The sequence below is a fragment of the Cornus florida genome, unplaced genomic scaffold (assembly GCF_030987335.1).
Source record: "Cornus florida cultivar Cherokee Brave unplaced genomic scaffold, ASM3098733v1 CherokeeBrave_3.0.0_Hap2_Chr01, whole genome shotgun sequence".
NCBI classification, from domain to species: domain Eukaryota; kingdom Viridiplantae; phylum Streptophyta; class Magnoliopsida; order Cornales; family Cornaceae; genus Cornus; species Cornus florida.
Window position 1 is genome coordinate 102,589,717 of NW_026775571.1, and position 24,780 is coordinate 102,614,496.

At 34.8% G+C, this 24,780-nt stretch overlaps 1 protein-coding gene across 1 annotated transcript; it reads right to left on the bottom strand.

The window, feature by feature from the left end:
• Nucleotides 1–1,632: 1,632 nt before the first annotated feature.
• Nucleotides 1,633–23,469, bottom strand: LOC132279317 (cellulose synthase A catalytic subunit 8 [UDP-forming]). The gene is made up of 26 exons (XM_059781259.1): nucleotides 23,290–23,469; nucleotides 22,764–22,860; nucleotides 20,238–20,299; nucleotides 19,135–19,191; nucleotides 15,823–15,882; nucleotides 14,806–14,862; nucleotides 14,429–14,471; nucleotides 12,649–12,726; nucleotides 11,365–11,692; nucleotides 11,146–11,296; nucleotides 10,955–11,041; nucleotides 10,714–10,850; nucleotides 10,372–10,441; nucleotides 9,267–9,459; nucleotides 8,623–8,702; nucleotides 8,310–8,358; nucleotides 8,053–8,197; nucleotides 7,103–7,369; nucleotides 6,251–6,596; nucleotides 5,959–6,096; nucleotides 4,856–4,981; nucleotides 4,554–4,766; nucleotides 3,743–3,977; nucleotides 3,454–3,653; nucleotides 2,945–3,298; nucleotides 1,633–2,430 (listed from the first exon to the last, which is right to left on the bottom strand). Exons 1-26 carry the CDS (start codon nucleotides 23,383–23,385, stop codon nucleotides 1,846–1,848), a joined length of 4,254 nt encoding a protein of 1,417 aa, XP_059637242.1. The 5' UTR covers nucleotides 23,386–23,469; the 3' UTR covers nucleotides 1,633–1,845.
• Between the last annotated feature and the right edge of the window lie 1,311 nt (nucleotides 23,470–24,780).

Here is a 24,780-nt window from a genome sequence, read left to right on the forward strand (position 1 = left end):
ATTCCTTCTTTTTAACTATCGCCATATTTTATTGGGATAATTTTGAGTCCTCACTGCAACAATTGTAATGAATCATGTAATTATGTGAGACACTCGGCAATCAAGTATCATAAATTTTTATAATGTCCTATATAAAATTTTATAATTATAAATAACAAAGATCAGAAACAAATTTAACTCTCCCAATGTCACATGAGTATGAAAATGTAATTAAAAGATAGAGCAAAGGTTATAATAATACATGTGCACAATTAGTTTAATACAAAGTGAAAAGTGAAAAACCTGCTAAGCCAAAAAGTCAACAATATATCAACTTCCATCAACTCAAGTATATTTAATAAACATAACCGAAGGATGTTTTAGAAAATAGCGAAATTATAACTAGTTGGTTTTTTCTTTTTCGGTAAATAGTAATTGAAAAATAGTTGTTGTCGGTTAAACTAATATAAGCTATTTACTTCCCTTGACCCTTTTGTCTTGTGAAAATCAAAGCCTGTCAACTTCTAAAGACCAAAGCACATGTTGGTGTCACTTTTTCCACCTTTTTGTGGTAATGCATCAAGTTTAAAATCAGTTTTCATTGAAACTAAATACATTTGGAGGATCAAGTTAGATTACAAAATACTTTTCATGGTTGGAGTTGTTCGAAATATAAATATATATATATATAAAGAATAACTTGTGAGAAAAAAAAAATTTAATTAATTAAATAAAAATAGTACATTTTTTTAGTGATGCGAGTACAAGTGTGAATTTCATCACATGACATTATCTTGACATCATAAGGTGAACTTTATACTTCCACCCACAAAAATCTCACACGGCATCCTCCGAAGATGTACCATTACTTTAAAAAAAAAAAAAAAATGGAACAAAAAAAAAATGTTTTATTGTAATAAAAATGATAAAATTAAGAAATTACATTTACAAAAACTAAAAGTGAAAGGGGGTAGTCATTGACTCATTACTTTGCTTATTGCTGAGGTTGTCATAGGGTGAAAAGGAAATTTGATGTTGGAGCATGAAACATCTCCGCTAATTCAAAGTTTTATCCGAAAAAAGAAAAAGAAAAAAAAACACGGAACATTTCTGAATATACTTATAATGGCACAATAAAGTTTCAACATAGTAATAATAGTAATAATGCTAATACATAAGGTCAAATTGTCAGTGCTAAACAAACGGTAAAGTATTTGGGCACACGTAGTGCAAGTAACCGTTGGGAACAGTGATTCGTTCAGCACATAGCATACTACATTGGTCCTTGTCAGATAGGTTTAAGTAACGTTAAAATAACCAACATCTGCAAGGAATTTCTATATGATCAATACAAATATATGGTCCGCATAACAAGAAAAAAAAAAAAAAAAGACAACTATTCATGTAATTGAAGATCCAACATTCAAGAAAAGAGTTTCATCAGAGGAGTAAAAAAAAAAAATTTAAATGACAACGCAAAACACATACTGTTATGTTCATGCTTGTATTCGGACTTTTACTCGAATTCGAACCTCTCCCCGCTTTGAGGGTAGGGATATTATACCAGCTGTACCACTAGGCCAAAAGCGCTTTAATCACTAAAGACATTTTACGAGACCATCTTTAAGTGAAGAGTTTCACCATAAATAAACAAGAAGAAAAATATGGATAACCACACATATTATATTTATAATTTTGAAGCATAAAGCAGCAGTGCTAGGAATTTAAACATGGAAGAACTTCAAGAATTCGCATAAAACGTTGTACAAATTGTCAAAATTTTACATGTAATATCAAACTAATCAAAACACCCACTTAGGCAAGAGAACTAAATTCCAAAAATATGGTAAACATTGTTGTGGTGCCTTAACAATCAATGGAAATGCAGCTTGGGGTCATTGCACCATCGTCTTTGCTCACAAATGGATTGATCTTAACCCAAACCAGAGAGAAAACAGAGGCCAAGAGCACTGACCATAGTACAACAATGGTTGGAGTCCGGTTTTGGCGCCCCATAAGACCCTTGAGGAATGGGTACAGATGAAGGATCACCCAAAAGGCAAAGAACACCTTGCCAAAAAGAGGACCCCAAGCTTCATACCCTTTATTTAAAGCATCTGAAAATCCAGCAACAACACCTACCAAGTTGATAATGAGAAGGGTTGTCGGAGGGATCAAAACCGTTGTCCATTTGATGATATACAGTTCACCAAACTCTGTGTCATCGGTTGCCTTTGCAGTGACAGTGAAGTTGGTATCAAGGCCAGCAGTCATTTTGAGAATTCCTTGGAAGACTGCGAATAAATGGGCTGAAACTCCTCCAATCACCCAAAACTGCTCATTACGCCACCAATCTTCGATGCTGACTCCACTCCAGCGCAACTCAAGCACACTGGTCGCGATAATGGAAATGAAGAGCCCAAGAAACCAGATGCTAGCTAGGTTTGAGAGCTGAATCAAGACGCATAGTACTTCACACAGTAAGTTCCTCATATCATTAAACACAAAAAAAAAAAAACGAAAAAAGGAACAGAACAAGTGAAAGAGTAGCATTTGTCATTATTTTACACAAAATGTTGTCATACTAGAACATACAAGCAATGACCTATATATAGTGGCCGGGTCGGTGCGTTTGCTTGAACTTTCGAGGAAAAAAAAAAAAAAAGTTGAACTTTTACTGTTGCACCAAGCAATGACCCTTTACATGCATGATTCAGAGAGCATGAATAATGATTTGTACGTACCAAAATTGCATTTGTACTAGCAGTGTGATTTGCTTTTCCCTCAATATTTTCTATCAGCTATACCAATTTTTCTTTTCCTTGCTGAATTTGGATGTGACAACAATCCCATCATCTTTTAAATACAAAATTGTTCCAACTAAATTGTTTTAATGCTTCTGTTGGTAAAGAAAAAAGCTCTACAAACTCGAATAAGATTTGAAGTTGAAGGTGAAAGAAATTACCGTAGGTATGATGAAATCTCCAGTCAGAAGGCAAATTGCAGGCAGTGTGCAGTATGCAATGAGAGGCAGAGATGTGAATGGGTAAACAATGGTGTTGATGTATGCCAATCTTTGCAGCCACATAAGACGGCCTCCTCCAAATCCATACCACAGGGGACAATGTCTGCTCAGGAAAATTTCAACAGATCCAAGTGCCCACCGGAGAACTTGGTGCAACCTGTCAGACAAGTTGATGGGTGCAGAACCCTTGAATGCAGGCCTTAAAGGCATGCAGTAAATTGACCTCCACCCTCGGCACTGCATCTTGAAACCTGTCAAGATATCTTCAGTAACTGAACCATATATCCAGCCAATCTGAAAAGACAAAACACAAAAAATTGAACATTTCCGATGTTATACTAGTCAGCCATGGAGTAAAACCAAAATGGCCACATTGTAACAAGGCCTCTAAAAAATACACACAGACGGCATTAAAATAAGATATTATATCAAAACTTAAAAAGTCCAACCTCTTTTCCCCAAGCAGTCTTCTCTTCATAACCACAACTAATGACTTGAATTGCTTCATTGATTAGTGTAGATGGGTTGGCAGATTCAGCCACTCCTCCATACTCCATCAGTGTAGACTCGATGAACACTGAAGACAAGCCAAATGTTTTCTCAAAGCTCATTTGTGACATGAGTAATGACCTCTCATGATCATCATAATCTGCAAAACGAAATCAAAACGTATCTTAATTATTGAGAACTTGACTATCTATTGGCCTTAATCTAGATGTCCTGATGGAGCAGACGTACTTTCAATCTCTCTGAGGTTAAAAATGGCAGCATTTAGATCGTCCCTCTTTGAATCTCGGTATTCCTCTGTCAGATCTTTCGAGGGCTTCTTGGGGCGACAGCAACAAGAAGATGAAGACTTGGGTAAAGTGGGCAATGATGCAGGTCCGTAGCCATAAAGTGCTTGCCTGTTGAAAACACAACCTGTCCCCACATACATTGGTCCTTGAAGACCATCCAGTCCTTTCATATTAATCTGAAATCATGAATTAAAGAATTCTCATAAGGTTCACTGCTAAGGATAATAGAGCAACCAGGGTTCAAAATATCGCTACTTACCATTCTTATCTCTATAATATAATAATTATTGTTCTGAAGTATGTTACTCTTTTACCTCACCTAACACTTATATGCTAATATTATCTAATATGAAAAATAACTCAAATGTATGCATTGTATCTAGAGCACGTTTTCTGCTGAAGTTCAAACCAATTATATGCAAATTGGTCAAAAGTCCAAAATTTGCCAATTATTGCAAATAAATGAAGTTAAAAATTCCAAGTTTTTCCAAATCCAGATTTGGCAGCAATATGCTCTAAACACTATTCTTTTAAGTACATTATAATGGAATAATTTATTTCTTTCCCCAAAATCTCCATAAATTTTGCAGAATCCTTTTCCCCAACCTTGCCACACTTCTTCTGAAGGGGAAATTTTTTCTTACTTGACTCCATTTGGTTTAGAAAATGAATATGAAATTTTAATTGGTTTCAGATAGCTGCCATATCTTAAATTCTACAATGCTGTTTAAATTGCAGAGTAGTAAGCTTACATCAAAGAAGACTATGTTGCGGTTGGCATATCTATCACTGCGATCAATGCCATCAAATCTCTGTGGAAATTGCACATAGCATACATCACGACCAACTTGGGGATCCATCAAGAAACACATTGCCTCTCGAACTGCCTTGCTATTGTTTACATAGTGATCACAATCAAGATTGAGGATGAAGGGAGCATTTGTGAGAACTGCGGACACCCTTACCTGCAAGTAATCAAACATTGAGGTATAAATAAAATTAGATCCTTGAAAGAGAAGAGTAATGTATTATCAGGTAATGAATATAGACATACCAGAGCATTTTCAGCACCAGCTTTTTTGTGATGTTGGTAGCCAGGTCTCTTTTCTCTTGAGACATAAACCAATCTGGGAAGTTCATTTCCCTCTATGTCATGGGCACCACTATGTCCAAGAAAAACCTGAAAATATATATATATATATATATATATAGTGAATAGAAAAAAGCTTATGTCAAAATTTCAGTTTAAAAAATGTGACCTTGTGAAGCACTCTGTAATAAAGAGTTTTGTGAATAATCGGATATTTGCACCTGGAATGACTGTTGACACTCCAAAACCAATCAAATTAAGGGGAAAAAAGAACACATGGTATCTCCTTAACGACGCAAAATGTGAACTTGATTTCTTTAAACAATAAACACTGAAAGTACATAATAAATTCTATAGCTACTAAATTTTGGAGACATAAACCAATGAGGGATGTTAATTTTCACTATGTCTTGGGCATCACTATGTTCAAGAAAATCCTGAAAAATCTGAAAGAAATGCTTGTGTCAAATATTCAGTTTATCAACAATGTGATTCTGGGAAGTTTCTGTGAGAAAGAGTTTCTCGAAGAATCAGATATGAAACTGGACTGATACTTGCTATTCTAAAGGAAATCGAATGAAAAGGGAATACATTTGCAGATACTCAGGAAACTCTGAAGATACTCAGGAAATAGGTTTCCCCATAGCCTCTTCAGATGTTCAAGAAGTCAATTACTAATGGTGGTAAGCTTCAAACTAGAACATCAAACCTTTTACATCTAGAAAATGCTAGCAGCGGTTCAGAGAGAGATGATATCTAACATGACAAATTTAAAATTTTAAGTTTAGAAATAGATAACTTAAACCATAATGATTGATATATAGGTACAAACTCCATTAGAATTTGGTGAAACATTGACATTCTTGGGAAGCACCATTTGATGAGATGAATTTTGTTAAACAAAAAAATGGCACGAATTATACTTTTCAGACATATTTAATGTACCAGGTGCATTCAGTTCACTTGAGAGAATTCAATTGCATCATTGAAGATATAGAAAACACTACATTATGTCAATGCCAAACGATGCATATAGAATGACTGGCAGACTAACAAATTGAATCAACCTGAATCATTCCAGGGTGGTCACGTGTGTTATTTCCTGGCCAAGATGTTCCATCTTGCATTGTCCAGCCCTCATCTGGTGTTTTCTGAGCCTTTGCTACCAAAGCATTTACCCGCACTTTGTACTCTTCGTAGTCTCTCTGTGATCAGATAGGAAGCAAAAAGGAGAAGATTAGCTTTGGATAACATTGATACAATATAATATTTTTCCTATAAATTTAGCATGTTAAAGCATTCAACTAAAGAAACTAGGCATTCAAGAACTGCAAGTAGATGACAGATTTAGATGCCTACTTTCATTGCTCTACGTTCCTTCACAAAAGAAGGTTGCACTTTATCTTTCAAGTAGTCAATCTTCTGTGAGAAATAAAACTCCGGTGCACGTGGTTCAATTGAAAACTTTTTGCAGAATGGAACCCACTTCCTTGCAAAATCAGCCGTTTCAACCAGAGACTCAAATGTAAGCATAGCAGCACCATCATCAGACACATAGCAGGAGACTTTCTCCACAGGGTAGTCCACAGCAAGGATCGAGAGCACAGTATTGGCAGTAATAAGTGGTGGTTCTTTCAAAGGATCCACTGTACTCACGAAGAAATCCACTGGAGCAAGTTCATTGGGCTCACCCTCTCTTTCAAACCTGCCATGGCATGTAAATTTTTTTTCTTTAGTTTAAAATTTGTCGTCAAATTACAGCTCATTTCTACCTGTGCTAAACTGAATCTAAAAACCACTATTTTTTCATACTTCCTGTACTATTTCTCACATGATTCTATATAGTCGTTAAGCTCAGCCTATACCAAATTAACTGCACAGGATATTATATGGTCAGATATAAGTAAAAGTAATGGGAAGTTAGATGTGAAAATACTGTACGTGAATGCTTAGTATTAAATATAAAAATCAAAATCTTTATGATTTTGACTGGTCTATGAAACAAGGGTTGATACTAATAAAAATGTTTATATATTCAAGAAAAGGATGAATTTCAGGACAAAAATGGAGAACTTAGATATAAGAGAGGATACAAAACGATGCTTGACAGTAAAGCATCTACAAAAATACAAGTTCGTTTTATAATTAACACTCGTAACTAGAGCTTCTATTATCAATATATATCTATAATTTTGCAGTTAGATGAGCTACCTTTCAGATAACACGTCAATAAATGTATCCCTATTAATGGGAGACCATTTAGGAAATTGATCCAACACCCAAGAAACAGCAAACCAGAGCTCGCAAATGACAGAAGTGAGCCACAGAGCAAAAGCACTGTCAACAGGATTCGTCACTCTATAATGGAAGAAAAGGCCAAGAATGATCAATCGCATAATAATCACAATTCTGTATGGTGTGAGTTGGTTCTTTGGAATTGGAACAATTCTTGAAAGTGGCTGCGAAGCATCTGCTGTCCTGCACAAGCAATCATCGAATCTCAACGATAAACGAACATTCTTAAAACCAAAGATTGTTTAATTAGAACTTCAATGGAATATGACCTAAACATTAAAGATTCAGCTATAATGATTTAGCAGAATGAATGGACGATTAATACAAAAATATGACGTGCACCACATCACAACTTACAGGAAAACTAGTATATATGATAAGAAATTGCTAAAATGAGAAAAGCTAACACACTTCATGCTTGTTGAAATTTAATGTAACGGCAAAATAATGTGATTTTTTTCCCCTTAGTCTTCATCTAGAATCAATGGACTAGAAACCATTTTAACATGAAACAGTAAATAATCAAAAGTCATGATCTTATTTATGCTTTAGTACAAAAACTGTCACACCATAACCTAGCAGCAAAATGATAACGACATGAGCGATCAATAGCAATTATCCATTTCACAACCCCTAACAATTGACGGCAACTTCAAGTGATGCATGAAAGCCATTGATATTTTGGAAATTAGTTTTAACCATGACCCTTAATCTTTTTAATTCTATCATAAACCACCATACATTTTATGGAGAACAATTTCAATATCTGCCGTGACTTAACCCTTCTAGTTTTCTTAGTAATTATATTTCTTACATTTCTTTTTCATGCTCCACCAGGAAATCAAACTTATTTTCTATATACTTACTGCTGCTTTTCTTGCATCTGCTGCTCAGGTGGAATTTCAGCTTCTTTAACAACTTTCTTCGGAGCCTTTTTCTTCTTGTTCTTTTTATCCTTCCAACTTTCCACCCTATTTTTCCATATTGGGTTCCCAGATTCGCCAATCATGTCTTCAGAAGAAGGGGGAAAAATCAGATGATTCAATGTCTCAGTAAACTGCTATATATAGAATTAAACAAAAGGATCGAGCTAATTGTATGATACAAATGCCAATTTACTCACCACTGTCTACTGTAGATATACTATAATTTCTAGCATGCAGTCCAACATCCTGTACCAACCAAGAAGGATCATGAAGTATGTTAGCATTTAACTTGTTGAAGTTCTTTTTCGGGGAGTATGTTAGCATTTAACATATTAAAGTTCTATACACAAGCACATTGAATTTACAACCAATAGTTCATAAAAAGAAAAAATTTAGAAAGAATAGGAAAAATCTAAGTTTTTGTTACATTTCCTCAACAATCAACCAAAAAAAAAAATCATTATTCTTTTTATTTCCACCCACTCTTAAATTGGTTGTTGACAATCATACCTGAGAATTATCGAGGTAGGCACCCATTGTGGAACGATTGCCAGATGCCTCTGTTTCTGCATCAGCCATTGTAGAAATTTCTGTGCCATAGAGATGAGAGATTAAAACGTGTTAAGTCCCGGTTTTAACAATAGGAAAAAGAAAATAATAATTACCATAAATACAAATACAAATTCATTTTTCAAATTTCTTTGAGGTCATGGTGTCAAACCCAAACAACAGAACAAAATTAATAAGATCAAACAATGACATTATCAAAATACATAATTTTGGCCATAGAGACTTCAAAATTTTTACTAAATAATGTCTGACAATTTTCTGCTGGCACAATATGTTTTGAAGATTTGTGGTTTCCACACAAAGTTAGCAATTAGCAAGTTAAAGTAAACACAACTTAACAAACCCTTTGTTTTCAACTCTTGGAATCAGCAATTTGCAAGCAATAGGATACAAGAAATTAATCAATTCACAGAACAAAATTCACAACTGTCACTCTTTCTTGCCACAGTAACAATTTGTCAAAACAAGTCATGAAATGTTTTTGGTAGATTGAAAATAGAACCTAGAAATACTAATTAAAAAAAAAAAAAAAAAACAACAACAACAACAGCAACAACTAAGGCATCAGATCAAGATAATAATACCTTCATAGGGAGCGCCACAACGAATGCATGCAGTACGCCCTTCTTTGATGTCATGATCAAAACACGACTTGCAAATTGGGAAACTGCATTCATGACAAGCCACAAACACCTCTCCATTTGGATTCAAAGCCACTTGTTCTCCACATGTGTTGCAAATAGGTACTCCAGACTCCATCATCTTGATCTCACTTCCCTTCTTTCAAAATCCCCAATACTCAAACCCTAGCTGGGGATTTTGATCATTCACTCTCTTTAAATCTTGGTTTGTTGTTTATCTTTTTTTATAATGGGAAAAAACAAAAAAAATAATCCAAACCCAGCTAGAGTATGTTGCTTAGAATGGAATTGTAATGGTGGTAGTGGTAAGATTTTTGTAATGGTGAAGAGGGGTGGATGGTAGAGGCTTTTGGTGGTAGGGCATGGAGGTTAGGGTGTTGATGTCACATTGTATTTGCAGAAAGAGAGAGATGAGAAGCAACGTCTTTTTCTTTCTTTAAAGATTTGAAAAATTGCGGGAGTTTTAAGGAATGTTATTGTTGGGCTTGCCACATCTCTAACCAACCAACCTTGAGCCTGACGGCTTGAACTAATTGCTGAACCTCAGATCCTCAAATTGTACCATGTAATTTCTTTGCAACCCAAAGGGATAACCTAATGGCAGGATTCACTTCACCCTCTCAATGTTGGGAGTTCGTTTCAGTAATTGCCCGATGCATATAAGACAGAAGAACTACACTTGCTATGAGATTATGGAGTACTCTAAGAAACCACCATCATGGAATCATCGGGTGAGAGAGAGGAAAAAAAAGAAAAAGAAAAGCACATTATATGTAATTGCTGTGTTTCTGATTTGAAGGGTTTCCAAATTTTATTTTTATTTATTTTAAGTAAAACATATCTTTAATAATCATATGATTAGCATTCTAATAATAGATATGCATAAGCATTATGATAAAAACAGGTTTCAGCACCAAAATTATATATTGTTTTATTTTGTGTACCTGATTATTAGAAGGTTGTAGATCCACAATCTTTTCAGACTTTTTGTCCAAAAATAAAGAGTTACTGTCTTTCTAACCCAATGCAAGTGCAGTTATGATGCAACCACATAATCCCCACCAACAGGGACATTGCATCTACTGACTGAAGAATTGGAACTAAATTCACAGCTGTCTCTGTAATGGTGAATTTAAGCCCAAATTAAACAGTAGGTCTGACTGTATTGTTTAGGTCCATTTATGCAGCTCAACTAAAAACAGGATCTCACTATTCAACATTTATCTATTACTGATCAAAATAAATAACAAATAATAATAATAAATCATATATCTATTACAAACTCCACCCCTTCCTCATCCATGTTCTCATTTTCACCCTAAAGATGCTGAAAACTTTGGCCAATTTCTTGTCCCCAATTTAATAGTATGGCAATAAACATAACAGGTACCTAATCTGAATAGACAATTTGCTCCGATACAAAATGCCCTTTTCTTCCAACTCTGATAGACAAAACTGGCCATTAGTCAGTCCGTTGTCATACTCCCCAAATACAAAAGGTTGTGGTCCTTGTGGAACAACATCCCCCTGTAGAGCGGAAAGAGAATCAGTAGTCTTTGCTAGTATGCCACGGATAGATTTGTGTCCGTGAAAAGCCAACCCATGGAGAGAACAATTTTGCACTTGATCTATGTAACAGTATAAACCTTCACTACTTTGGATGTATCACATACAACAAGGTTTTCAGAATCAGTTGGCGTGGTACAAACCCAGTTGACCTGAACAGGTAAGCGGGCGATGATGAGAAATGATAAAATAATGGAAGATTAAAAAAAGAAACTGAGGAGCAAGATACTCCAAGGACAATGCAGGGGAAACTCACCTTTTTGCTCAAGTTAATATTTAAGTGTAAAAGATCACCATCGCTGCTAGTTTGACCAGCATTATATCTGGACCAATCCCATACCTTCACTAATTTATCATTTCCGCCTGAAATGATAAACCTCCCTTTCTCCCCAAACATTGAAAATGCCCTGATTGAATTATACTAACATCAATGAGCGAATTGAATTTCATCAGACCACCTAATTGAATTACTTACACGCAGGATACAGCAGCGGTATGCCCTCCCAAAGTGTAATCCAGATGCAACTTCTTTCTTCCATTTTGATCTAGGGTTTCAGTACTTGCGAATGGAACACTGCCTTTTGATCTTGCTTGATTACCTTTTTGGGGCTTTGAGGAACTTTTTGACTTAGCAGCAAGTTCTGAATCAATATTGATCACATCAACGATACCATCGCCCCTAGCTACAACACATACCTTGCCTGATTTATCTAACATATCAACTTCTGGAACTGCTAGAGCATGGACAAAAGCAGGATTGCAACATTGTCCAGCATTACCTCTACTGTCCTCACCAGGCATACCTGCAGCAAAGAAAATGTGGTGAGATTGCTCTAAAATTTTGTCCAAGCATAAACCACAATAATATCCCATTTTCTTCTATTATTCTTTTAAAATATAACAAACGAAAGAAAATTGATGGTGTGAACGAGGGTGTATGATTCTATCACTCATAACTGACACTGGTGTTATAGAAGTAAATACATATTATTTATTACCAAATGTAGTCTACAGAATGGAAGCTATGGGCTACACATTCTTTTATTTTTCCCCTTTGATTGAGAGAGAGGTTGAGTGTAGACCCTATTTTTGACTCTCCCTACATTCACCCGCTGCAAGTGATTTTTGGGTGATTGCTCTAAATTTTTTGAGCCTCACTCTGTATCATCTGTCTATATCAACGACATGTATCTTTTTCTTCTTCTTGGGTTATCATCTCAATGATGAAACTAGTTGGATTAAGCTATTCATGCTTCTATCACTTGATTCCCACAAGTCTCAGGACCAAGAAGACAATTACACCCATCGGCTTACAGATTTTCATAGGTTTCTATTGGATCTTAGCTCGAGTTGAGCTTGAGCACCTCGAAATCCAGTTAGGCTCGACCCCACTTGCTTTCAACCCACCTTGCATAACCAAAAAGAAAGAAAAAAGAGAAAAAAACTGACAGAAACCGAGATTGAATTTTTCATTGATTTTAATATAACCATTACATGCTCCTTATGGACAAAATCCTAACCACCTAATTTCCACGCAAAACATATTTCATTGATTGAGCAAATTTTGGTTTTATCGACTCAAATAGCAGCCAAGACTTTGGACAAGTAAATTGACAAAGTGTCCTAATTGTTGTGAGCTGGAGATAAAGATCATATGACCAGGCTACTATCTCAGACCTAATTTTTTTGAACCCATCAACTGGGTGGCAATGAATCTCATTTTTAGTTAATTCACAGAAAGAATTCAAGTCATACATACCAAAGTCCGCAATTTTGTATGGCCGTCCTTTGGAGAAGTCCCACATCACAAGCTTTGAATCAAGACCACCAGTAATGACTGCAAAGCACCCCATACATAGACTGCTAGTCAAATAAATATTCGATGCATGTTGAAAAGGGATCTCTGGAACAATCACGACATATACTTTGCAAATTGCAAGTGAAACATCTAAAAGGCTCATATTCTTGAATATTGCAATATTATAAATTGCAGATATTATTACTGTCATGATTCATGAGAAAGGGAAAAAGCCTTTACAATGACACAAGGTACTTCCCCAGAGCAGCCAAGTGGGCAACATTAATGCTACTATTATGTATTATCATTATGCCATTATTTTACAAATAAACTGTCTTAATTCCAACTATTATCCATGTCCTTAATTCACTATTTCTAACACCTCATATCCTGGCTTTCCAAAGTGATGCAAAAACATGGAAGCTATGCACTCAACGTTCATTGCTGACCCAATTTTAAGTGTCTGAATCACTGATGATGGAGATCAACTCCTTGAAGTGTATGATTGAGAAAGGAAGTAAAGGAGAAAAGCCAATGTGGACCCTACCATGGATAACACATGTTAAGAAAGTACACTTTTGGTGTTCAGTGCCCATTTTAGTTATGGACCTCTACATTAGGAGAAATCAGGTTTTTCTTTAGTTAAAGATGTTTAAATTTCAGCAGATTAGGGATAATTTAGAAATTTATCATTGATTGGGCCAGTTTAGTACTGTATTTTTTCCCCCGATTATGTCAAGTCCTTTACTTTTCTGAATTAGCCAGTGTCTTAGTTTAGGAAATCATTTCTCTAAAAGCGAAGTTTCTGTACTTCTATACACCGCACCACCCCCCCAACCACCCCCAGCGCCCCTCCTCTCCCTCCCTCCCTCCCAAACACAACAGGGGCACCGGGAGAAAGAAAATCAGCATCTTTGACATTGAACACATAACAACACAAAATTATTCTTTCTTTTGATCCACTAAACATCTCCAACAAAAAATAGAACACTTCCATTTTCATTCCAAAAAAATCACCATTGAAGCTTATCAAGGCAATCAGCTTCAAAGGCTGCCATTCTGGAGTGAGTGACACCAGGAAATTATTAGTGGAAGCTCTTAGATTAAACATGTGCCAACTGGAAATATGGCAGAATTACAGTTTTTTAAACTATTATATATCTAATAATTTTTTTTTTGATAAGTAAGACAATTGTATAGAGGTGCTCAAAAGGGGAGCGAAGCCCAAAAGAACTACACAAGGCCAAAAAGGGCCTCTAAACTTTCAAAGAGTCCAAAAAATCTATATCCAATATATATACGTACACACGTATATGAGATCATGGACCTGATCCTCCCACTCAATTCCCTCATCAAATCATCCTCTGGGTAGCATTGTTAAGAGCTTCAAGCACAATAGGAACTAAAAATGGAAAGTGGGCGGCAATCTAAGGCCGCTAGAAATTCAACAAAATTACTCTCCATCCACAACCTTCCTCTTATTCCCATCCATAACCCTTTTCACATACTCAACCATGATATATCACACCCCAATTCAACAGGATAGATACCCCACATCATCGTGATGTTTAGAGTCACCACTAATGGAATACTATTTTTTGCAAGTACAAGAAGTAAAATAATCTGTCACCACTGATGTGTGCAGATAAAAGCAGCAAACAAATATCTGCATACGTGCGTGCGAAAGAGACAGAGAGAGACTTAAGAATTTTAACGGTAGTTATTAAAAATAAAGAAGTACCTTCCCAAGGTCTCCAAGGAAGAAATTGTATGCTGCTACAAATCTAAAAGCTCCAATTAAGGTGAATAACATGACAAATTGTCTTTGAATAGAGCTATTCAAATTAACAGATCAAACTTTGAAGAGTGACTATGAAATGGAAAATAACATCGATGCAGTAGATTGCTACCAGGACTTTACAAGAGTTGAACTGGCTTGATATACAAAGAAAAGAGATCACAAACATTACTACCAAATCATTGGAGAAACAAACAGAAAACTAATAATTAATCAGAATAGAAGATAAACTGCTTTCCTGTGAAAACCAAACGCAACTTTTTGATGAAAGCAACTGAAGGTCAACAAAAGTGAGAGGCCAAATTGATGAAAAAGGATACATTTGTGTGGCCAGCTCTTAGAGTTTTATAAAGGCATTGCTCGCGAATGTCAATTATCTGCCACAGAGACAGTAGTCAGTAGCTGAACAAGGATTTCATGATATTGCTAAACATTAGCTCTGTTTCCAATAGTTTTACAAGTATCTTAAAATAGATGATAATACATGAGAGAGAGAGAGAGAGAGAGAGAGAGAGAGAGAGAGAGAAGAATACTATTAGAAGCAGAACACAGAAATTCTTCTAATAAGTGGTAACAGGGCCAAGCAAGTGTGATACGCATGCATCAAATTTATAGGGAGTGGATAATGTTTCATTTATTACATGGGAGGGGAGGAACATGTGTGTCCCAGTCATTCTGTAATTTCATCTTTTAGGTTGAAAATTGAAATTGGGGTTCAAGAAATGCGAATAAATTTCTCTAAATCTCCATCTTCTGTTATTTTCTTCCTAGTGCTCTTCTTTATCTCTTCCATTGAACTCAGAATTTCTCAATGCTTATCGTATCTTTTTTGGTGACAAAGACCAAGTTGTTTTCCTTCCCCTTACCCCCTCTAATCCAGCTTGTACTTAAAGTGACAAGTCTTCAAAGGTCAATTATCCTCAAGAACAGAGAAAGAAAAGCATTCTGGAGGTTGATGGTTTTTACTATTCAGGGACAAATTTAAGTAAGCATGGTAAGGTCTAAAATTTCCTTTTCTATTTCAGTATTCCTATATCTTCACCTTTTATTTCATGATAATCTACGCGTAAAACCATATATTTGTAATTTTATGCAAGGGAAATTCCAAGTAGAACATTCTATATATGTCCATGTGCATTATGTTTGTGTGGAGTTAGAGAAAGAAGGAGAGAGAGTGTGTGTTTTTCTTTTTTTTTGGGGGGGGGGGGGGGGGGGGGGGGGGGGGTGGGGGTGGGGTGTTGGGGGGGTGCCTTCAATTGTAAATCATTATGAGTATAACATATTGCAATGAATTTAATTCAGATAAGAATTAAGAGAAACCACTTAAACATTCATACCTTAACATCACCACCATCATCTGCGGCAGCAAGAAACGACGATTTAGAGTTGCACGCGATCTGCATGTGCAGAAATGAGCTTATCTATGTGAAGGCTTAGCATGATGACACTTTTAAACAAATAAATTATGCTAGAGGAACACTAATGTTTCGTTCAACATGAGATGTGACGGAATCACACTTAACTTCAAATTTTAAGAGATAACTTATAAGTTACAGAAATTTTTATATTAGAGAAAAAATAAAAGCCATTCAAAATTCTAGGAATAGGAGAGAATAACTCAACAAATTTCAACACTTGGGAATTCTATTGAAATTTAAAGTAGATGGATGAGAAATGACAGTCTTAGTAACAGAATTCCTATAAACAAAATGAACCTTCAATAAATCATGTGTAAAAAAAAAAATTAAAACGCTCAAAAGATCTTGAGAACAGCTTAGTTCCAGATCTAGATATATCAATAATTATGTACATACACATTCTAATTTACCAAGTATCTTAAGATAGAATCCTAAACATTCTCAACATGTAACTGTGTTGCGCTAGTATGATATAAGTGCAATTCAAAGAATCACCAAGGAACAAACATAGAATTTTGGAACATAAGTAATATGTCTATTTTTTTATTTTTTATTTTTTTTAAAAAAAAAAAAAAAAAGAGCCTATGGTTACTTGATCAGTACAAGAAGCACACTTTTACAAAATATGTAAGATATGTAGTTAAATATGTATTACAAACAACAGTCAATACAAAAAGCTAGTGCTTTCTGTTCGGCTCGTTAAAATCGTGGTCCTTTCCACATGTGGAAAGGAGAGGTGTGGGCTGTGGGCGTGCCAGGAACTGCTGTCGTTCCAAACTGGAGGTCCAAACAATATTCCAGTTGGAGATTGTAGGGATCAGGCGATTGTATGAAGGACTAGAATGACCACCTTCAAAGGTTCTTTTTGCCTTGAAAAAGGACTTCTAAATTGTTCTATAGCTAGTGGAAAGAAAGATGGTATTGAAAGTGCAAGGCTGGAAATTAAAGTATTTAAAGGGCAACTGCTGAAATGTAAGAAAGGAAGTGCAAGACTTGACTCAAACATTATGAGAATTCATTGCTGAAATGAATGCTATATGGAATAACAAACATTATGAAAGGAAGTACTAGACTTGACTCAAACATTATGAGAATTCATTGCTGAAATGAATGCTATATGGAATAACAAAGTACTGCACTCAACTTAAATATAATGTAAATTCATTGCTGGAATGAAAATACATGAAATAGCAAAGATGCTAGATTTAGACATAATGTAAATTCATTGTTGAAATGAGAGATACATGAATAGCAAAGATGTTGTATTGATGTGTGGTGTGAGCTTAGCAGGCCTTGTATGTTACGCCTTGGTGCTCTATTTATAGAATTTTCTTACATGTAACAACTGATATGTGGCAACTTCAGCAATTTCCACTTGGCTTGGTTTGAAGCTGCCAAGTGTCCCATGTCTTCGGCGGTTACTTCCAGTTTTGCAACCATCTTCTTCTATCTTCTTCTTCCTCTGTGTTTCTTCTGAACATAATTTCAGCCATGTCCTCCACGATTTCAAGTTGTGTATAATTCTGAAGTAAGCTTTCCACTTGTCCTCTTTACAAACCTACAAGTGTCCCACGTTCTCTTGTTCTTCTTCCTTCTGCTGTAGATTCCTTCCTCTATTTCAGACACGATTTTAATAACTTAGCCTTGTCATCCATAATCTTCAACAACTTCCTTCAATTAGTGGTAGTAACTGCATGAAGCACCACTACTTTCAACTGACGTGTTTGTGTTTGGCCAAGTATCCCACGCTTCTAGTAGTCTTTTCCTTCTGCAGAATCCATCTTTTTTGTATAATTCCATATATATCATGCATATATATCTATATTTGTTATTTGCAGACCCACGTTCCCCTTAACCTTGGTAACTTCCTTCTGTTGAACTTTCCTGTTTATTCTTTGCTTCCATGGCGTCGTGGCCCCTAGATTTCAGCGATTTCTTCTTCATGGGTTGTATCTGATATACAAATGTGTATATATAATATATATATATATATATATATATAATATTCATAAATACATATTACACCCCCATGTCCCTTTTCTTCTGCAACTCATGTTTCCTTGAATTTTTGGTAACTTCCCTCCTTCAACCTTTCCTTCCTGGATTTGGAATTCATGGCACCATGTACTCCTTCATTTTAACAGCTTCTTCATCATGGGACGTATTTCAGTATATATATATATATATATATCCATAATTACAAATTATCCCCACTACCCTTTTCTTTAGCAACGTTGTTGACTTAGCTGAAATAGCTGTAGAAGTCTCCTAAAAATAAGGAGAATATCTAGCCCCACGTTTTCCTCTTCTTGCTTGGTCAACTTTGTTCTTGCCATCTTGAGTAAGTCTTCATTCCTTTAAAGGTTTTGAAGACACACGGTTTATCCAAACATTCATACATTAACCCTTAAAAGAAATAACATCTCATGGTAAGCTCCATAGAACTCGCCACATGTCACTTTGCTTATCAACATATGTCGGAATCTGATAGGTTGGATGAGTCTTGTATAACATAATTGCATAAGGTTGTATCTACAGTAGTATTTCCATGCAATCCTTCCATCCCATTAAGAGGTCGTGGGCCATTCTCAAAGTTGGCAAGTCCTAATAGGACTCACCACTTTCCTTAACATAAAAGATTCCACATGGTAGGATTTAATTGGCCCACTTATCCTTGCATCCAATTACTACGTGAACTCACATAGTTTTAATATTCTAATGAAAGTTTACCAGAGTTGCGATCCAGTGTGGCAAGTTCCATTGGAACTCACCACATGTCAACTTTCTATTGGTAGATATTATATAGCCAATCCTCAACAATTCCTTGGTATACCTTCTTCTTTGGAATATCAAAGCACGATCTGGTGTGGTAAGTTCGTTGGAACTCGTCACATGTCACCTTTTCATTGGGCTAAAACTAATGGGACAAACACTTTCATTTTGAATTCACATATAATCCTATATGTAGTGCACATTTGGTCATTAAACACAGTATTCAGACAATAATTAGTTCTATCGCTCTATCACAATACAGAAATGGAAAAGATAAATATAAATTGCGGGCCATAAGTAATGGATAAATCGAGTTGCAATGTACCAACTTCTACTCAATAAAAGGAAATACAGCTGCACATAGCATTTTTTCAAATGCATAACAAAATCCCAGAATAAACTAAGTTAAAACAATTAAAAAAAAATAACTTCATAATTGAAGTCCACGTAGAAGTGCACCTGATTTATTTCCTCTTTATTGTAGTTGTAACTCTCTAACTGCTTCCACGAGGCAGCCTTCAAATATTAAAATTGAGAGCTTATTAGCAACCAAAACCATAAATGTCAATACTGCATAGGAGTAAGTACATCAATTTAGAGAAAGAAATAAACATCAAAATATTTAGTTTGTACCATATCAGTTTTAAAACCGGAGGAACAAAAGTTGATTCTGTAGTTCATACCATAAGACAGTAGAAACAGTGAAAAGGAAGAAGAAAGAAGAAAGACAGTGGGTGAGTTTGTTGGGTTTTCGTTTATGTTTCTTCTTCTTCTCCTCTTTTTTTTTTTTTTTTTGAGAAGGGGAGGGGTAAAGAGTATTAAACCGGAATAAATAGGGGTATTCACGCTCAAACCAGAATAAATAAAGCCTGAAAATGGAAATACTAATGAGAATTAAATTTTGCATACTGAAAATCACAAGAATCAAGAATTAGAAGGGAAAAAGAACAAAAAAAAAAAAAAAAAAAATGTAGGAAAGGAAAAAGGACACTGGGAAATTATTGTTCAATGTCTCTTGAATGGGGGAAAGATATTTTAACTTCAATAAGCAATCAATCCCTAATTAAATAAACCCAATTAAATCAAACAACTCAAATAAAACTATGAAGTGGAAGATTACAAATTTATAGATTTATGTGGCTGATTTAAGAATTAAGAGTAAAAACAGATCAAAACAAATATGGAACTAAATGAGCCACTTAATCTAAGAATGGAACAAAGTAGTAAATAATCTCGAATGGAATAAGAGGCTGCCTGAATTAGTGGTGAATGTTGTTTCAAAGACTGCAGTAATTTGGTTCAGTTTCCACCCTTCTCTCAGTGTCTTGCTCAGTTAAGATTAGCATTTCTCATGGTAAAGGCATAAAGCGTATAACACATATTGGTGTTTCGACACAGTCAAACTAAAGGTATGAGAAGTGGAAGACCACTGCCAGAAGATGCATGGTACGTCTCGTGACAAGTGTTGCAGTTTTAAACAATAGGGAATTCAAGAAAACAACTAGAAATAGACATAACCAAGTGTCTTAAAAAATAAAAAATATATAAAAAAAGAAGATTACCAGATGCACATCAAAACCTTTAACTTCATTTCCAGAGGAAACATAAATGACATCTTCATTCTCTGCAACAAAAAACAAATAATTTAAGGAAAGTGATTCCGTCTTACCCAATTTCTAAAGTTTCAAGTTATAAACTAAATTATACAGATGATCCATATCAATTTCAAAAGGAGAAAAATATGATATCATTTTATGCTTAAAATTTGAAGCCTTACTTATCTCTCATTTCCATGCTTAGAAAAACATTCAAAAAAAAAAAAAAAAAGAGAGAGTAGCCAATTCTAACCTAATTTCACTAAAGAGTTGCACAAATGAAATATAGTCTCAACTCAACAATATATTATTAAATCCCAACTAATTCGTCACTTGATCTCATGTCTAAATTTCCGTTTTGCATCATGTTATGTGGATATAAAACGCATTATCAAAAATTTCAAATTCTACACATTCCCTTTGCCTTAATATTACGGAATAAACAGAGCTTATAAACGTTCTTCAGCCATGACAAAGTTTGTTTCAAAATATAAAAGACTTCAAACAGAGACTATCAGAAAGTGTTTCGAGTCTTATGACTGAAAAAAAAAAAAAAAAAGTGACTTTCTTCCACTTGGAGAATAATAAAGTTTGTTGTCCACAAGGAAATAATCTTCATGTGATAGAATGCAATTTTCAGGACCAATTCTGAGACTTACGGGCCATGGAACATGGATACGGACCAGAAATGAGACAAATAAGGCAATATGACAAGTTCTTAAGAAATAGGATATGGATACGACAAGGACACGATGACATATATATTATATTAATAATTTAATGGATATGCATAAATATTACTTTTCTTTATAAGTTAGATATGCATAAAAATTAATTTATATGTATCAATGGATAAGTTTGAATAACATTGTTTGCTCATGGCTCTCCAAGCCTTGTTCAAGATAAGTCTACAACAAATAATATCTAAAAGTATTACTACAGTTTAACAATATTCATAATTTATTCTAAGGGGGCATGCCTCCTTTTTCTTCCTGTACTTTATTTTGATATAATTTTAAATCATCCTAGTAAGAAAAAAAAAAAAAAAAAAGCTGTTATCTTCGTGTATAGTATATATTTTCAGTTAGTCTATGAGATTATCCAATCTTAGAATCCTGACATCTTTGAAATCTTTATCTTCCAAGTTCTAAAAGTATGATGTTATTAGAGGTTGAGTATTTGGAATCTTTATTTCTTTTAGAATCTTTATTTTCCAACAATATTATGTTATTAGAGGGTTTAAATTCTCATGGGAGGAGGCAAACCTAGTAATACTTTCTCGTCTCCATGGGACAAAGTGGGTGCTGTAATTTTCATGGAATATATTTACTTAGAAAAGAAATAAACAAGTCGATCAAATTTTGTCACCGAAAAATATTTGCATTTTACTCATTTTCTAATGCTATTGAATAAAGTATTTTATCAATTGTTATTATTGTAAGGCATTTAACAATTTAATCTAAATAATTGAAGTGTAGTGGATAATTGAACCGTCCTTTTTGCAAATTTCAAATGCATGCAATCCCTGTGGCCCTTATTTACACAAAATCGAACCGTTCAAATTAAAAATCTATCTATCTATAAAGCAGCTTCAACTTCAAGATGAGATTTTGTAGCTTCAAATCTACCAGGCCAGTTTCAACCCACTGGAATTATTTTGCAGTGTGATGTTACTCATATATATATATATTTATATGTATAGTGAGACAAAAAAAAAAATATTTGGCATATTGGTGCTATTCAAGTTGCATCGAGATTTGGAATAGCGACACAAAGGAAATGGAACAAGAACAAAAAACTGCTGAATTGGCCTATTTGTGTACCTTGAGAAATGAAAAGAAGGGAAGAATTGTGGACAGATATGTAAATGAAGTGATCAAGCACAAGTAGCTACCCTTCAAATGAAATCCACATCTTTATACGCTCTATACAAAATAGTGTGAGAGGTTTATGACCATTCCTAAGAAATTGAGACCAAGGGGCTATTTGCAATCCTACTAAGTGCTGAAGACAGAAACTTTTTGGTGGTTTTTCTATTGGGCGATTTCTAATCAAGAATTTAATAAGAACGAGAAGCTACCCTTCAAAAATTACACCACTTAAAAAACGTCTGACTTTCAGGACATGTAGACCTGACATTTCAGAAAATGCTGACAGCCTGACGTGCTCAATGAAAGGTGGCTCTCAACTTTTACCAAAACTTTGACAAATTCACCCAGCCCTCAAGTATTCAGTTACAAAATTCAATTGCTAAAGGTTTGCCATACTGCTAATCAAATACTAAAATAATTTCAAGGCTAAAATTTCAGTTTATCAAACAGCACCGTAGTTATCATAAAAACCAGAAAAAGCACCTCTATTTAGCTAGAATTCATATAAATAAGATATTGATGTACGTATGTGCGGAGGTATTTAGCACAATTAAGAGTCCCATATTCACAACACCAAAAATGATGCATACCAATAATTATCAATTGGTAAAAGGCAACTAACCTGGTTTAAAACATAATGATGAAATCGGATCGTTCCCCACATCCATGACATAAAGCACATCTTTGCACCGCATATCAAACCAGCAAATGCAACCATCCTACTAAAACGAAATTATTAATGTGTTAATGAAATCCTTTAAACAACAAATATCACGTTTTCATTTTCATTTTCATTTTTGTTTCCTTTGCATAGTTTCAGTGGAAATGAGTTGCAGCCCCCTTTTCTTTGCCGTTTATGTGGCCTATAGGCGAAAAATAATCAACTAGTTTAGTTCTGATTTGAGTTGGCAAGAAGGGAATGAAGTAAATGGAATAACCCACTTTTGATTATATCCAGAATTTTGAAACTTCAACTATACTAAAGACTAATTGCATAGAAACATATATGAGATATTATTTCAAACAAGAATATCTAATTCAATAGCAACCAAACGAGTTAATTGCTTTCTCTATATATAATATATGTCATAGACACACATGTATGCGTATATGCATATGTCTAATTTGAGAAAAAGAGAAAAGGGTACCTCGCCGGAAGTGACCACAAGGCCAGGCCGGTGCCGGGAGGCGATGCAGCAGGTGGCGGTGCCCTTGTGACCTCTCAATCGTCTTGGGTCTGTCATAGCGTTGTCTTTTGCCCTCTATTGTCTGCACAGTGTCCTGTTTGGCTGTTCGTTTTCATCAACCAATAGCTCACTCGCTGTTAGGCACAGAGGAACTTACTAATGGTCTGATTTAAATTGGGTTGGGCCCAATATGGAGTCAAGTTTTTCTTTATCTATTCCATGAAGCCAAAATCCAGTTAGAAGATTCGGAGCCACCCAAATTTTTTGTTCATTGGGTTGGGCCTAACACTATTTCAAAGCTCTAAAAAAAGAGTGAAGTTAAGGAATTAGGTTTTTTTTTTTTTTTTTTTTTGTAAATTTATTTATACCCGTACTTACTTTTTACACATGACTTTTTTTAACGCATGTACCAATAATAATAATAATAAGCTTTTAACTAAAATAATAATAATAATAATAATAAGCGCTTGGAATCTTATTTAAGGATTGAGTTTGCATTAATAACTGATTTCAAGTCAGTCTTGAGACATTGTCAATCAGTAAAAAGTTTATCCCAAGTGGTATCTCTTGTTTCATTTAAACTTGTCCGAATTGGGGAATAAAATAATGATAATAAGAATTAACTAGGATTTTCAAAGGCTAATTTTTATTTTTCGGTCAACAAAGACTATTTTGATATGTATATATTTCAAATAAATCTCCATTAGTTCCCCTTTGTGGGTTTATATTTTTGCAGTTTCAATTCATTGAAAGTCGTACTTGTAAAAAATTTTTGGAGCTAATCTTGTTCTCTATAGAACTCAAATTCATAAAATCACAGGTTACGATATCATATCTTTATTTTTCGAAAAAAAAAAAGTCGGAATTCAAATTTAAGTGGACACATAGTTTGAGTTCAGATTAAGAAAAAAAAAATCATAGAATAGAACTAGGAAGCTTCATGGAATAGACAACACATAGATATGAGACCAACCATGATTATCCATCCATAAAATCAATAATAATTTTTTTTTTTTTAAATGATAATATTGGAGGTGTAAGAAAATAACAGAACCACCCAAGCACTGCAGGCTGCAACAGTTCATTTATGATTAAATCAAGATCAAACTCCTCACATACACAAAGAGATGGGTTGGGAAGGCAAAGGGAAGGAAAGGAGAAGGGGAGTTAATACAACTCTACCAATAATATTCCAAAACAATTTAAATATAAGTTAGAAGCAAATGCTCTCCCTCCATCAACATTATTTGACAGTGCAAGCAACTGCATAAGCCCATGACTTAAGATGCTCTTTCATGGCCATCCCATCACTGAATGCTGCCATCATCAGCTTAACATCGTATTCATTCCCAAACTTTCCAAACCCACGCCCACTTTTCTGCATCATACAAAACCCAAAATCCCAATTCTTCAACTTCCTTGTATTTCTCTTCCTCCTCTCTTCCTTCTCTT

What these genes read in the sequence shown, in the direction of transcription:
- LOC132279317 (XM_059781259.1), bottom strand. Translation starts at nt 23,385, where the DNA reads ATGACAGACCCAAGACGATTGAGAGGTCACAAGGGCACCGCCACCTGC. An exon ending in CCTACCTCGATAATTCTCAG is followed by an intron (nt 8,359 to 8,622) that starts GTATGATTGTCA and finishes TGGTTGGTACAG; the next exon opens with GATGTTGGACTGCATGCTAG. An exon ending in AGACTGCTTGGGGAAAAGAG is followed by an intron (nt 3,299 to 3,453) that starts GTTGGACTTTTT and finishes TTGTCTTTTCAG; the next exon opens with ATTGGCTGGATATATGGTTC.